This window comes from Gossypium hirsutum, chromosome D02, assembly GCF_007990345.1.
Source record: "Gossypium hirsutum isolate 1008001.06 chromosome D02, Gossypium_hirsutum_v2.1, whole genome shotgun sequence".
NCBI classification, from domain to species: domain Eukaryota; kingdom Viridiplantae; phylum Streptophyta; class Magnoliopsida; order Malvales; family Malvaceae; genus Gossypium; species Gossypium hirsutum.
Window position 1 is genome coordinate 3,965,977 of NC_053438.1, and position 15,149 is coordinate 3,981,125.

At 34.6% G+C, this 15,149-nt stretch overlaps 4 protein-coding genes across 4 annotated transcripts; 2 read left to right on the forward strand and 2 right to left on the reverse strand.

The window, feature by feature from the left end:
• Positions 1–371: 371 nt before the first annotated feature.
• On the forward strand, positions 372–3,702 carry LOC107927728 (cytochrome P450 CYP749A22). Its single transcript, XM_016858831.2, has 6 exons — positions 372–497; positions 763–1,363; positions 1,465–1,688; positions 2,314–2,546; positions 2,626–3,004; positions 3,084–3,702. The coding sequence occupies exons 2-6, from the start codon at positions 1,102–1,104 to the stop codon at positions 3,519–3,521; spliced, it is 1,536 nt and encodes a 511-aa protein (XP_016714320.1). The 5' UTR covers positions 372–497; positions 763–1,101; the 3' UTR covers positions 3,522–3,702.
• Positions 3,703–6,133: 2,431 nt separating this feature from the next.
• On the forward strand, positions 6,134–8,287 carry LOC107927727 (cytochrome P450 CYP749A22). Its single transcript, XM_016858830.2, has 5 exons — positions 6,134–6,533; positions 6,621–6,844; positions 6,917–7,143; positions 7,220–7,598; positions 7,692–8,287. Exons 1-5 carry the CDS (start codon positions 6,260–6,262, stop codon positions 8,130–8,132), a joined length of 1,545 nt encoding a protein of 514 aa, XP_016714319.1. The 5' UTR covers positions 6,134–6,259; the 3' UTR covers positions 8,133–8,287.
• On the reverse strand, positions 8,223–10,857 carry LOC107927678 (uncharacterized). Its single transcript, XM_016858788.2, has 3 exons — positions 10,033–10,857; positions 8,611–9,947; positions 8,223–8,483 (listed from the first exon to the last, which is right to left on the reverse strand). Exons 1-3 carry the CDS (start codon positions 10,688–10,690, stop codon positions 8,424–8,426), a joined length of 2,055 nt encoding a protein of 684 aa, XP_016714277.2. The 5' UTR covers positions 10,691–10,857; the 3' UTR covers positions 8,223–8,423.
• Positions 10,858–11,013: 156 nt separating this feature from the next.
• Positions 11,014–14,259, reverse strand: LOC107927729 (protein PHR1-LIKE 3). The gene is made up of 6 exons (XM_016858833.2): positions 13,888–14,259; positions 12,645–12,721; positions 12,407–12,461; positions 11,802–11,880; positions 11,650–11,719; positions 11,014–11,558 (listed from the first exon to the last, which is right to left on the reverse strand). The coding sequence occupies exons 1-6, from the start codon at positions 14,075–14,077 to the stop codon at positions 11,118–11,120; spliced, it is 912 nt and encodes a 303-aa protein (XP_016714322.2). The 5' UTR covers positions 14,078–14,259; the 3' UTR covers positions 11,014–11,117.
• Positions 14,260–15,149: the final 890 nt, after the last annotated feature.

The window sequence follows — 15,149 nt, forward strand, 5'->3', positions numbered from 1 at the left end:
ACAATGACAGGACTAAATTAAAAATAAAACAAAATCTCAGGGGATAAATCAGAAATAAAATAAGGAAAAGGACCGAATTACACTACGCGAATGAAACAGAGGGACTTAAATAGTAAATATCCCGTACTCCAAAACGCATCACTTTGTGTGGGACTAAAATGAAACAGGATTAAAGTTGTAAGGCAAAATTAAAAGATAAAAAACTCGATTGCAAACAAGTAAAAATTTAGAAGGACTAAAAGGGTAAATAACCCAAAAGTAAAAAAGCCTGGATCCCCTGGCGGGTCGGGTCGTGCGCAGGTCGGGGAAGCCAAAACGGCGTCGTTTTAGCGCCTGGAGCACTTGCCCAAACGTCGCCATATCAATAGGCTATTTAAGCCAAATTTTTTTCCAAAAAATCTCATTTCTCTCCTCTTTTAAAAAAAACACCTGAAAAACACTCCACTCTCTTCAAAAATTATCCCTTTCAGCCCAAGGTTCCGTCCGCGGCGTTGAAGGTAAAATTTCTTTTAGTTATTTATCAATTTATTTTGAAATAAAAATAAAATAAAATAATGAATAAATAAATAAACAAATCGAATAAAGCACCTTGATTTTTTTTTGAATCTGTTTCGATCTCTTTGTTTTTTTATTTAGGATCGGTGTCCCCCTTACATTTTTACAACATATCTGGCTTTATAGCCGAAAGAAAGAAGAAAAAAAAGATTAAAGAAAAATCCTCCTTGCTTCTGTTGTTTACTGTTGTTGCTTTCATTTTTGCAGGTGACCGGCGGCAAAACCGTGTCAAACCTTGGGGTGTGCGTCCATTCACGTGGAGGAGGCAGAGGTGATGCGACCGAAGGCCCTAGGTGCGGCGCCTAGGGTTTTTTGGCTGAAAATTTTTCTTAGTTTTGGGCTAGGGTTATGATTGGGCCATGTTGGGCCATTGGGCTGGTAGGTTAGGGGGTTTGGGTTTCTGTTTTGGGTAATGGGCTAGTGGGCTTATTTGCTTTATTTTCTCTGGGCCGGGCAAATTTGGGCTTCTACAAATAGTACTGTGTTTTTTTTTTGTTGAATATGGAAATTACAATATAAATACGAGAAGAAAACAAGAGTGGCGTGATGGGGCTTGTAATTCTTGTCCCATGGAGTTTCTTCCTCATAGCTTTAACAAAGTTCCTTTATCATTACCTGTGGGTACCTCTTCGTATACAGCATATGATGAATTCACAGGGAATCAAAGGACCTCCTTACAGATTCATCCATGGCAACAACAAAGAAGTTACCAAAATGAAAAAGGAAGCATTAAGCAAAGCTGTGGGCTTGACAGATGATTTATTTCCCAGATTACAACCGCATATTTATTCCTGGATCAATACATATGGTGAAGTGGATGCTTGTTTTTTCACCATGATTTATTATAACTTCTGCTTATCTAGCTTTAAGAAAAAGATGGACACTTTTTGTTTTTTGTTGTGTGATTAGGGAAGAATTTTGTTTATTGGAATGGCGTTCGAGCTGAAGTGGTGATTTCAGAACCTGAATTGATCAAAGAGGTTATGAAAAATAGTGAGAACATTTTTCAGAAAAGGAAGCTTACGGATGTTGGTGCGAAGCTACTGGGAAATGGGCTTGCGTTCATTGAGGGAGAAAAATGGGCAAAGCATCGAAAGCTGTCCAATCATGCTTTTCATGGGGAAAGCCTAGAGGTAAATCCTCCAAATCTATAAATTAGTTTTAATTAATTTATAAGAATTATACATACACAGCATGTGAAGTTTACTCCTTCTAACATTTATATATTTTGTCAATTTGGTCTTTGTTCTTTTAATTGAATTTAATCATTCTTTTTTCAAAAAAGAGTCCACCTATGCTTCATGCTAATATAATGCTGTTTATTTTATATGTCAAGCTAACAAATAATTTAATATTTTTAAAATATTCAAAATTCAAAATAATATAAAATTTTCATAAATATTCAAAAAGATTAGAATGGAGTATCTCTAAATAGTCAATAGGGCTGCAATATATAAAATTTTAATATTTTAATCAATATTTTCATTAGAAATAACAATTCAACTCTTTTTGAAATTAATATTTTCATCAGAAGCAATAATTCAACTTTTTTGAAAGCTTGAGCGTAAAATTCGACTTTTTATAAAAAAAAATTGAAAATCAAATTTAACTCAAAGAAGAATAAAGACTAAGTTGAGAAATAAATGTAAATGTTGATAATTAAATTTGAAATTATGCTGTAATATATGGGTGAAGTTTTGCATTGTTGACTAAATCTTATGTTGCTACTACTTAAATATTGGAGGGTTGTTTGGGCAGAACATGACCCCAGCAATAATTGCTAGTGTTGAAACCATGCTAGAAAAGTGGAAAGGCCTAGAAGTCAAAGAGATTGACGTGTATAATGAATTTAGATTCTTGACTTCGGAAGTGATTTCCAGAATAGCTTTTGGTAGCAATTACTTGGAAGGGGAGAAGATTTTTGCCATGTTGAACAAGTTGAAAATACTTGTGAGTCAAAATATTCACAAGACTGCGATTCCTTTCATCAAGTATGTTTCCCCTAACCTTAGTTAATCCCTATGGATTTAATTTTTTATATAGAGAGCTGACCTTTGTTTGCTTATACAGCAAGTTATGGAAACCTGCTGATATGCTAGAATCTGAAAAACTCGAAAAAGGAATACAAGATTGTGTGATGGAGATGATTAAGAAAAGAGAAGACAAAGTTGTGAGTGGAGAAGCTGATAGCTTCGGCACTGATTTTCTGGGATTACTAGTAAATGCTTATCATGATTTGGACGATAAAAACAGGGTTTCATTGGAAGACTTGGTAGGTGAATGCAAAACAATCTACTATGCTGGACGGGAAAATGTTAATTCATTGCTTGCATGGATAGTCTTGCATTTGGCAATCCATGGAGATTGGCAAGAAAAAGCGAGAAGAGAGGTGATTGACATATTTGGTAACCAAAATCCGCATCTCGAAGGCATTGCTAAACTCAAAATAGTAAGCAAACTATCTAACTGGAAATTCAAATTGGCATCAACATGATGTAATCTAACATGTTTTTCTATTTTCCAAACAGATGACCATGATCATCAATGAAACTCTAAGATTGTATGGTCCTTCACATGGCCTGCCCAGAACTGTCGCAAGAGAAGGACAATTGGGAAAGTTTATCTTGCCTGCTGATATAGATATTCTGTCTCTAAATATTGGACCCCACCGTGACCCTCACTTGTGGGGGGATGATGTGCATCTTTTTAAACCGGAGAGATTCGCCGAAGGGATTGCCAAAGCTACCAATTACACCGCAGCTGCATTTTTCCCCTTTGGATTGGGACCTCGATCTTGTGTTGGTATGACCCTTGCAACCATAGAAACCAAGATTGCTCTCTCCATGATTCTACAACGTTACACCATTACCATTTCCCCTACCTATGTCCACTCTCCAATAGCTATTATCACCATTCAACCACAACATGGAATTCAAATAATACTTGAGCCGCTGCATAGCTGCTAAGAACTAGGGGCTTAATATAGTTAGTTCGTGTATGGATGACATTTAATATGTCTAAGGTTCTAGCATTTGCAGCCCCTTCCCTATTCCTAGCTATGCCCATCTTTATACATAATTAAATGCAAGTAGCTACTACTTTCCAAGATGGCGAAACATGCTACCAATAAAAAAATGTTTGTTTTTATTATTGTTGATCAATTTTGTTGGAAACTGAGGCAAAAAAAAATTCACAAGACAATTACTACATTGGTTCAAAAAATTTAAAATGTCTCAAATCGAAAAACTCGATAAAAATCTAAATAATTCTAATTGAAATTAACTGGAATCAAACAACCCAAATCTTTATTTACTTAAATCCAAAATGATTTAAAAAATTTAAAATCCCAATTAACTTGGTTTATTGGTAGTCTCTCAATCATTAATAAATTTCATTTTGGTCACCTAACTATAAAACGTGATAAAATGGTCACCTAACTATTCGACTTTTTCTTTTTTAGTCACCACCCATTAAATTACTGACGGGAAGATAGCTTGACCGTTTTAAAATTTGTATAATAGGAACTTTAGCCCTCAACATTCATACATTGTGTTAATTTAGTATTGATTGTAAAAAATTTAACCCACAATATTTACCCATTACGCAATTTGGTCTTTTTTGTAATTTTGCCTTTCTTCGTGATTTTGAGGATTTATTTTAAAAATAATAAGAAAAAAATAAAACTATTATCTTGGATTTTTGGTATTTAGGGTTTAGGGTTTGTTTTGGTATATGTTGGGTCAAATTTAACTAATAAATTTGTTTTTTTAGCTTTTTAGGTTAAATGGTCACAAAGAAAAGCGAAACAACAAAAAAGACCAAATTACACAATGTGTAAATATTGAGAGTTAATTTTTTTTAGAATCTAGAATAAATTGACACAATGTATAAATGTTGAAGGTTAAAATTGCTATTATGCGAAATTTAAAAGCTGTCACGATTTCTTTTCATTAATCATTTAACGACGGGTGACCAAAAAAGATAAAATCAAATAGTTGAGTAGTCATTTTGCAACTTTTCATAATTGAGTGACTAAAAAAGAAACTTACCAATAGTTTGTTATCTTGTACGATGCACGGCTTTGATTGTATATATCAATTAAAAATGTATTACATTTATTTATTAAAAAATTATTGCAAAATCTATAACCTTTGAAAGAGTAAAAAATATAAATTTTTAATTTTTAGAATTTTGATAGTTTATATTATGATTTATGATATATTTATACTGATTTTAATTTAATTTGTTAAAAACATTTTATGCTGAAAAATAAAATAAAATAAATATGTTTGTAAACCATATGCAAGTTTACAATTTATAAGGGGAATAATTTGAAATTATTCAAATCTCCTTAAATTATTGAAATTATTTAAATTTCCTTAAATTAACTGAGTTGCTAAATATAAATACTAACAATGTGGGTGAAAATTTTGGTGTAATAACATTAAAATAAACAAAAGTAATCAACATGAAGTTTTGGTCGTAGTGTTAAAGTTGAGGTTTTATGCATATCAATGGCATGGTTCAAATCTAATTATCTGCAATGTTTATTGGTTTATTTAAAATTGTATAAAAGAAAAACGAAAGTACCCTTATAAGAATATAACTTATTTCAAATATGTAAGTGTAGTTTAGTAATATCTACTATCGAGTTAGCGTCTGGTTGACTCTTGATACTAACTTAGTCACAGTTTAAATAATAGTATAGATATAGAGACGAAATTATATTAGAAATTAAAGTATAGAAATTAAATCTTAAAATTTGGCATAATAGACGGACCAAAACTAAAATTTAACTATTTTTCTATAATGTAAAAAATATAAGGATAAACTATACTGGTAGTTACTCAACTACTTGTAAATTTCTTTTTTGATCACCCAACTATGAAAAATTACAAAATGAAAATCTAACTATTCGACTTATTCATTTTTGGTCATCAACCGTTAAATTACTAATAGGAAGAAAACTTGATAGCTTTTAAAATTGGTATAATAACAACTTTAGCCATCAACATTTATACATTGTGTCAATTTAGTTTGGATTTTAAAAGGTTTTACCCTCAACATTTACACATTGTGTAATTTGGTCCTTTTTGTAGTTTTTATTTTCTTTGTGACATTGAGGGTTAATTTTAAAATAATATGAAAAATATTATCTTGAATTTTTGGTATTTTCATTTTGGTATATTTTCAATCAAATTTAGCTGATAAATTTGATTTCTAGCTTTTTCTAGCTTTGTAAAATGTTCACAAAGAAAAACAAAATTATAAAAAGAATAAATTACATAATATGTAAATATTGAGGGTTTTAAAATTTTTAAAATCAAGACTAAATTGACACAATATATAAATATTAAGAATTAAAATTACTATTATACTAAATTTAAAAGTTGTCACACTATCTTTCCGTTAATCATTTAATCGTTAGTGGCTAAAAAAAATTTAATAATTAAATGATTATTTTATAATCTTTATTGTAAAAAAAACCCCGATAGCAGTCCCACGTGTTAACAAAGAGAGTGGTCCATCATTGTGAGAACTTGAAAATAATAATTGTCAATGAGCCCAAGACCGTAAAAATTGAGAAATATATAAAGAAAGAAAAATAAATCTAATTATCTCCTCTACTATGCGGTACCTGTCAACCTATTATAATCGCAAAAGCTAAAGCACCATTTCAATTCATTGCTGAGAGAAAAGGAACATGAGTGCCTTGACGAAGCTTGCAATTCTTTTTCCATGTTGCTTCATCCTCGTAGCTTTTGTAAAGCTCCTTTATGATTACTTATGGAGACCTCTCCGTCTACAGCATATGATGAGTTCACAGGGAATCAAAGGACCTCCTTACACCTTCATCCATGGCAACAACAAAGAAGCTGCCCAAATGACAATGGAAGCCTTAAGCAAACCTATGGCCTTGAGACATGATATATTTCCCAGAGTACAGCCACATGTTTACTCATGTGTCAACAGATATGGTAAGAGCTATGCATGTTTTGCACTATGGTTTCGATCTTCTAGTTCTAAGAAAAAATGGACCCTTTTTTTGTTTATTGCTTGATTAGGGAGGAATTATCTTGCTTGGGACGGTAATCGACCTGAACTGGTGATTACGGAAGCTGAACTTGTCAACGAGGTTCTGAAACATAGTGTGACAACTTTTCCAAAAAGGAAGCCTACTTTTTTTCTCACTGGGCTATTTGGGAATGGGCTTGTGACAGCTCTGGGTGAAAAATGGGTGAAGCAACGGAAGTTGGCGAATTATGCTTTTCATGGGGAAAGCTTAAAGGTAAAACACTCCAAACATGTGAAATTAGTTGTCTAAATCTTTCTTATATATGTTGGAGGATTGATTGTGCAGAACATGACACCAGCTGTGATTGCTAGTGTTGAAACAATGCTAGAAAAGTGGAAAGGCTATGTAGGCAAAGAGATAGAAGTATATCATGAATTTAGATTATTGACCTCGGAAGTGATATCCAGAACAGCTTTCGGTAGCAGTTACTTGGAAGGGGAGAAGATTTTTGACATGTTGAACAAGTTGTCAATAATTAGGAGCCGAAATCTTTGGAATACTCCTTTGATCAAGTATGTTCCCTTCTAAAAGCTTAACTGATCCCTCAGTTTTTGTCAATACATAGCTGACCTTGGTTTGCTTTTACAGCAAGTTATGGAAATCTGCTGATATGCTAGAGTCTGAAGAACTTTCAAAAGGAATACAAGATTGTGTGATGAAGATTGTTAAGAAAAGAGAAGACAAAGTTGAGAACGGAGAAGCCAATAGCTTCGGCAATGATTTTCTGGGATTACTTGTAAAAGCCTATCATGATCCAGACAAAAATAACAGGCTTTCAATGGAAGACTTGGTGGATGAGTGCAAAACATTCTACTTTGCTGGACAAGATACTGTTAATTCCTTACTTGCATGGATGGTCTTCCTTTTAGCAATTCATGGAGACTGGCAAGAGAAAGCAAGAAGAGAAGTGTTTGAGATATTTGGTAACCAAATTCCAGATTCTGAAGACATTTCTAAACTCAAAATCGTAAGTAGACTGTCAAAAGCTGGTGTATGTTACTATGCCTTTAGTACATTAAATTCTTTAATGTAATCTGATTCATTCTGATTCTGCAAACAGTTGACCATGATTATTTACGAAACTCTAAGATTGTATGGTCCATCAATTGCCATGATGAGAAGAGCTGAAAGAGAAGTTCGGTTAGGGAAGCTAGTCTTGCCTGCTAATCTAGATCTTCTAGTTGTACATTCTGCAGCTCACCATGACCCTCAACTATGGGGAGATGAGGTACATCTTTTTAAACCAGAGAGATTCGCAGAAGGGATTGCCAAAGCTATCAATTACAATGTAGGTGCATTTTGTCCCTTTGGATTGGGACCTCGGAATTGTGTTGGTATGAACTTTGCAATCACAGAAGCGAAGATAGCACTCTCCATGATTCTACAACTCTACACCATTTCCCTTTCCCCTGCCTATGTCCACTCACCAATACCTTATATCACCGTTCAACCACAACATGGAATTCAAGTAATACTCGAGTCACTGCATAACGATGCGTAATGTAACATAGCTGCTAAGAATTCGGGGTTTAAATAAGTTTATTATGTATTCACCTTCAACTTGTTTAAGTCAAAATTTAGTGAAAAATAATAATTATTATTCTATAAAATTTATATGTCAACCAGTAATTATATAATACGATCAACATAAGCTCATTTCAGTCAGGAACCTGCAGAGCTACTAAGTCATAAAATTTTTGCTTAACAAGTACATTTTTTTGCAGAAAACTTACTAGTGCAGTTGTATGACCGTTTAAATCGAAACCTTCAAATCGAGGTACCAATCACCCTTTTAAATGCTTCCTAATCCTCCTAAAGAAGCACTTTGCTTATGTCTTTTCTTTGACATTACCTGAAATCATACAGCTAGAGCAATAAATTAATGGTGCTCATCTCAACATCTTCAATATCTTATGTTTATTTTAAGGAACTATAATAAATATCCTATAGAGTTGATCGTGTAGAGAGTAAAAGAGCACCTTAGAAGATGGAGGGAGCAATGGTGCCTGTGGTAGAGCCTTCCCCGATTCGGTTAATTGTCGTCTATCTCGAAGCTGAGTTGCAATATCTTCCATTATTTGCAACTCAACTTGTTCCCTTCCCTTGTGGCCCGCAGGGAAGTTGAGCTTCTCTCTTCCCAGTTGGACAATCTTTAGCCTTTCTCTGAGCCACCCAACTTCATTGTCAATCTTTAACCTTTCATAATCAAAAGCCGACTTCGATTTTCTATGCAAATATTTCGGTCGTGAAGGATGAATTGGTGGTAATCCTTCCGATCTCTCCGAACTGTTTCCTTTCCTGCCAGGCTCAATTTCTACCCCACCGATGGTTTGATTATCACATGTTTTAGGCGAGTTTGAGGAAACACCGATCAACTTCTTCTCGATTCTTTTTTCACCCTCTTTGTTCTTCACATTTGAAGCGTTGTTAATGACATGAACATCGAATACACGGAAATCAGAACCAGAATCTGATCTATGTAAACCTTTTCCGAGATTCTCCACTTTTTCGTTGTTGTATGGGAAAATCATCTTAGCCTCGGTTGTCTTCAGTGCCAAATGTTGGTGTGGATTGGTTTCGTTGCATTGCTCCTTATCTTCTACAATGGCATTAATCTCATCGTCACTTCTAAACATATGTGCATCACTATTTTCAATACTCGAACTCAAAAAGGTAGCAGCTTCATTGAGTTCGGTGACCGCTATCCCTTCCATAAAATCGATGTTAACTTTCGTCTTGTCCTTCTCTCTGAACAAGTCATTGACCTGCTGAACTCGCAGTAGCTCCCACTCACTTGACATCCCTTGTTCATGCGTGGCTGCAGTATCATACATATCAGCATCCAGTTGCTCTTTCCCGTATAACATTTGCTTGTAAGATTCAGTTTCCTTCTCCAAGAAATACTTTTCCTTTTCTCTCCTTAATAAGATCTCTTTGAGAATGTTCATTTCTTCAGCATCATATGTGAATTTCGCCTCGATCATCCTCCGGTATTGCTTAGCTTCCATCTCAATGGCTGCCTTCTCTTCTTGCAAACGTAGTATCATCGCCATAGCCTCATCAGCAGCAGTGGCAGCAGCGTTTCTCTCTTTCTCGAGCTCAATGTAAAGAGCAGCACAAGTAGCATGCTCTTCATCGAGAGCTTGTCCCAAGACTCTGCCGCCATCAAAATCTTGAGCCGATGCCGAGCGCTTGATAGCCATTGCTATTTCCTTTTCATCCACCGATTTATTCTCAGCAAAAGAGTCATAATCCATTTGTGGACCCTGAAAACTTTGCTTAGGCCCTCCAATATCTTTTGCAGTTTCCTTGCCATCTAAAAAGTACAGAACTATGAACACATTAGACGTGAAATGAACATAATAAAAAAACCAAAGGAAGGTTTCGTAAAAGATCATCACCTTCGGAATGAACCGGAGTCGTACTCTCTTCGGTAACATCATTGCCAAGTTTAACAAAAGTAGCAGAAGAATTGAAACCAGTTGGTGTCGTAATGGAAACCAATGGATCATTTGGAGAAGATGAAACTTTTCCACCAAGAAAACTATCTATTCTCTTGCGTCGCCTAATACCAACTTTAGGCCTCCCTTTCCATTTATGAATTTGCCCAAAGTTTCCATTTTTCACACCAACAAAAGTATTCTTCTTCCCATTCCATGAACTAGAAGAAGCTTCCCTTTCCATTTCTACTTTCCCATCCTGCCAATAATCCGAATTCAATTGGCTATTGCGTGGCTCATCATCATCGTCATCTTCTCCATCATCATAAAAGTTGTTCCAAATAGCATCAAAAGGGAGTCTTTTCGTAATAGAATATTGAACAGGTGAGATTCTACGGCATGGATCATGAACTAACGTGGCTTGGAAACGATTTTTCTTTTCCAAGTACCCAAACAATCCATTACAAGGACAAGGCAAAGACAGTCCAAATAAACCCAGAAATCTTGAAGCCAAATAAGCCAGAGTTGATCCACAAAGATATAAATAAGCTATGAATAGATCAAGGAAAGCACCCACAATACCAGTGAATGTCCATGAATTCATCACATTGCATGCCATTGAAAAAGTACCAAGTTTTCGTATTTGGAACAGATAGTTACAATCCGGGTAACTCACCCCGTGTTTTGATTATCTCAGTCATTTGAGACTAAAAAACTCATCAAAAATTTGGTCCTTGAATCAACATAAAGGTTGAGGAAGAATAGGAGAGAAAGCGGGCTTCTTTTCTGAAAGTTTCTATTTTTATTTTGACCAACTGAATTGGATGGCATTTATGGTCGAATTATAATTGAATCGATTCAGTTCGAATTTTAAGGTAACCCCATATTCAAAAGGATCAGCTCTTAGCATATATATATATATATAGAACAATGATAATACAGTTGAAAAAAAAAACTACATTTTAGATTAACTAGACAGAAGAGTAAAACAAAAAGAAAATATAATAAGAGAAGGTACCATTTCTGAGATGGAAATGTCTTACAACTCAACTAATATTAGGCATTACCCACTCTATTTCTTGCCTTATGCCACCCAAGGGAAAAGGGTCACCGATACCAAATGGAGGCCTTGGCCTTTTCATTGTAACGGCCTGTGACCCGACACCCGTTTGTGACAAAGGGCTTCTGCTGGAAGTCAAGAAGCTTTCAATGGAGCAGTCACCAATTCGGGTTGGCATATTGGAAGCAGTTTTGTTCTCTAGAGCTGCAGTGAATTCAGACAAGGAAGGCAATTTTATGTTATCGAGAGGGATCATCCCTTGACAATCGTTAGAAACCTTGATAGCCAATTCGGAAAGTTCTTCTCTGGCTGCTTCTAGACCAGTAGAAGCAGCAGCCTCATCATTCAGTGCTGTACAAGCTTTCTCCAGTATTGACTGTAGGTATTTGCCTTGTGCTTCAATCCGGAGTTGAAGACGACGTTGTACCTGCTAAGTGAAACCGTTAGTGTGCAGAAAAAAAATGAGTAACTACAAGGGTGACAAACATCATTATGAGGTGACCAGAATTCTGACCAACCTCCAACTGTTCATGTAGTTTTCGTTGAACTTCCATCTGCACTCGAAGAGCTTCAGTAACCTGGTAACCACTGTTCGGAAGATGGAATCCAGTATTCATATGAAATTCAAGAAAGCTAACAAGACCATCAAGCAACAGCAAAAAGAACATACTCATTCATGTCTTGCGCAACCATTCTCGAAGATGCTGTTGTAGATGAGCCAGTGTCCTGTCTTTCTGCAATTGAGGAAACTGAAATACCAAGAAATATACTTTTATCAGCAACTAAGAATATGTCTAACAATTATCTGCCATCTATCAGTTCACATGAAATAATTCTCTGGACCTCCAACGAGAACCAATATACCACGTAAACATGGCAGAAACGAGAAAATCATATAAAACCAAGTTCAAAAACAATTTCGGAAATTTTATGAAACCCTGAAGAGCACATAACTAAAAAAGTTCTAGTACAAAATTTGGAAGCAAATTTTGATGATTTATCAAACCCATGCCTATAAGTACCCCAGAAAGGAAAAAAGTTAATGTCTTCCTATGTGCAGTTTCTTCACTTTGTAGTAAACCGGTAGCATATGATAGAAACATTTTGTCAACAGTCTCTTCTTGACAGAGTTGAAATAGTCAAATTGCCATAGTACTTGCTCATGACTCATTGAGCCAATCAAAGGTACAAGACTAAAATAAGGTAAAAGGAAGAAGTTACCATATTCATTAATGAATAAACTAATTAATAGTTTAAAGAGAATGAGTCTCCTACCATCCTTAGAGTTATCAGTTGATTCCTTGGCAGATTGTTTCCCTAGTCGGTATTTCTGCAAAAACGGAGGCAACGGTATTTCAATTAGCTTAGCCGGTAAAGCCATCTCCTCCCAACAAAAACACATACAGATAAAAATGGGTGCACATAAAAGTTCAAACCGAGCAAAGGCATGAAAGCACTAATATAACAAGGGAACAACTTCATGTCGTGACCATTGATGTGGGTAACAGCGAACCTGAAGATGTGATTTCAAGTGATAGAGGGTAAGGCCTTTTACTCCCATTGTTCTCATAATAGTCTTAGGGGTTGCTTCTGCAATGCATTTCAAGACGTTACATCAAGATTCATAACTTTACAACAACAAAATGCCAGTTCATACAAGACATAAGAGAAGGGGACATGAAGGTCGAGTCTTAAAATGCCATTGTTAATCAACTAGGTTGGTTCACATTGTATCACTCCAAGTTAAAACAGAGAAGCATGTATGATATTTTTACAATTGTTTTTTACAATGCTATAATCCTATGGCATAATTTTTAAGGAAGAAAATACTAATACCAAGATTATTCTTGCAGACCAAGACAAAGAACCACAGTTTGCTCAAGTTTGTCTTTCCAACTGGAAAGTATGGAGACCAAAATTATTGAACTTAATGGCTCCAAAACTATATTTTGTCCTATTGGTCGTATTGTATGGCTAGATAAGTACCCCCAGAAACATAACGTGGGCACAAGAACCTACGTGTTTATGCAAATATATGTGGTTCATACAAGTATAAGAAGAAAATCCATGGCAATAAAATATTAAACAAGAGGTCAAAAAATAATAGAATTGGCAGATATATGATAGAAAGAACAAGACAATGGCAATGAGGTAAAGAAAGTTCCAAGATGTCATGATCCATTTTCCAACGATATTAAATGGTGTGCCAATAGAAAACATGATTGCTAAATCATTTCCAAACATTACAAAGAAAAAACAATTGTGGCTTGTAATAAAAATCAAAGATGACATGAACAACATGGTAACAACACATCTTTTTCAACAATCAAAAGGAGGATCAAAATGAAACTAAATTTAAAGACAATATAGAAACTAGAATTACCAAAATACAAATTAATAACATGTATTAACTTTAAAACCCAAGTGTTCAAAAGGCCAGTTCTCAAAAGCCAAAATAATGCTATCAATGTCTCAAAGAACATAATGACTAAATCTCAAAGAAATACTTTTTTTTAAAGAAAAAAAAAGTAACCCATATTTCAAGAACTAAAAGCTATAGAGAAGAGATACTTAAAGTACCCAAAATCCAAAAAGCTGATTATTTTTATTTTTTATTTCTTAAAAAGGAACTTTGATTACCACTAATATAACACATTATCATGACCCAATCAAATAAAAACAAATAAAAATAAGCAAAAATCACATTTTTATAGCAAAAAGTAAAAGGAAAGGATAACCCAGAAACAAAAACTTACTGTCAGGGCCGCCGAGTTGAGTAACAGCATCGACAAAACGTTCATGGAGCTCGGCCGTCCATCGGAGTCGAGGCTTGGGGTCGGTTGTTAGGACCAAACAAGCATCACCAGGCAAGTTGGTTCCATCAAGCGACCCTTGATAATCCCCCACACATCCATCTAACGATAACGACCGAATACCCGAGTACATTCTTCTGAAACTTTCTGTTTTTTTTTCCCGAGAAAGTGATGGAAAATGCAGAGGAAAATCGATGAAAGCAATATGAGCTGAGGCCTTTCTCTCGGTGACCCAAAACTGGTCAGAGAAGGAAGAAGATGGGAAGAGATGGAGAGAGAAAGAGAGACAGAAATATAATAGGGAAGTGAGTGAAAATTGAGGCATGCAGAGATTAGGACAGCGATGTGTTGTTGTTTCTTTGTCGTTGTCGTTGTCTTTGTCTTTGTCTGTCTTTCACTTTCTGACTCTCTCTCTCTCTCTCTCTCTCTCTCTCTCTCTTCCATTTTCTTATTTATACTAAATAAATACATTTTTAAATTCATCTAAAATTTAAAATAAAAAATTCGTTGTTCTTATTTTATTCATTCCATGTCTGCATAAATAATAAGGTTGAATTATTAACGAGTCTGTCATGAGAAATTCCATATCTTTTAATTATTAAAAGTTAAAACAAATTTATTTATAAATTTTGTTTAAATTTTAATTATATGTAATTTTATATATTAAATATTAGTTTAATTTAAATTTTATAAATTATATTAATAACCTTATTTTATGTGAACATATTATATACACAATGTGAATTCACTAAAAATAATTATACACTTAAAATAGAATATAAGATTCGTAATACAAGGAATAGGGTTGATCCCACGTGGATTAATTAGGATTGGTTTGACCGTGTTCAAACTTTTTACAACTAGGGCATTTCGTGAGCAACGTCATGTCCACAACTCTTGTCGTCCTACCTAAAATAAACAAAGGGATTAAAGTAATACGAAATTAAATAAATAAAAATCGAAGATCATTAAAACATTAAATAAAAACTGAATTTGAAATTAGATAAAATAAACTCAATTGATGAATATTCTAGCCTCAGTGAAGACATCTCAGAATTGATCATGGACTATGGATGTATTCTCGCTCCCTGATAAGTTAGTTATAGTGATCGAAGATGTCCTAACTACTAATTATTCCTTAATCGTAAATTAATTGTGGCAAGCGCTCGACGATTAACCTTTATCGAACAAACGACCCCGAAAGA

Bases quoted from the DNA above. Each gene is read 5' to 3' on its own strand.
- LOC107927728 (XM_016858831.2), top strand. From the start codon at position 1,102: ATGGGGCTTGTAATTCTTGTCCCATGGAGTTTCTTCCTCATAGCTTTA. The intron at 1,689-2,313 runs GTAAATCCTCCA...TTGTTTGGGCAG, and splicing joins TTCATGGGGAAAGCCTAGAG to AACATGACCCCAGCAATAAT. The intron at 2,547-2,625 runs GTATGTTTCCCC...TTGCTTATACAG, and splicing joins ACTGCGATTCCTTTCATCAA to CAAGTTATGGAAACCTGCTG.
- LOC107927727 (XM_016858830.2), top strand. From the start codon at position 6,260: ATGAGTGCCTTGACGAAGCTTGCAATTCTTTTTCCATGTTGCTTCATC. The intron at 6,534-6,620 runs GTAAGAGCTATG...TTGCTTGATTAG, and splicing joins CTCATGTGTCAACAGATATG to GGAGGAATTATCTTGCTTGG. The intron at 7,599-7,691 runs GTAAGTAGACTG...TTCTGCAAACAG, and splicing joins ACATTTCTAAACTCAAAATC to TTGACCATGATTATTTACGA.
- LOC107927678 (XM_016858788.2), bottom strand. From the start codon at position 10,690: ATGGCATGCAATGTGATGAATTCATGGACATTCACTGGTATTGTGGGT. The intron at 9,948-10,032 runs GTGATGATCTTT...TGTACTTTTTAG, and splicing joins GACTCCGGTTCATTCCGAAG to ATGGCAAGGAAACTGCAAAA. The intron at 8,484-8,610 runs GTGCTCTTTTAC...GTATGATTTCAG, and splicing joins TGCTCCCTCCATCTTCTAAG to GTAATGTCAAAGAAAAGACA.
- LOC107927729 (XM_016858833.2), bottom strand. From the start codon at position 14,077: ATGTACTCGGGTATTCGGTCGTTATCGTTAGATGGATGTGTGGGGGAT. The intron at 11,881-12,406 runs GTAGGAGACTCA...TTGGTATTTCAG, and splicing joins AACTGATAACTCTAAGGATG to TTTCCTCAATTGCAGAAAGA. The intron at 11,720-11,801 runs GTATGTTCTTTT...TCTTCCGAACAG, and splicing joins GTTGCGCAAGACATGAATGA to TGGTTACCAGGTTACTGAAG.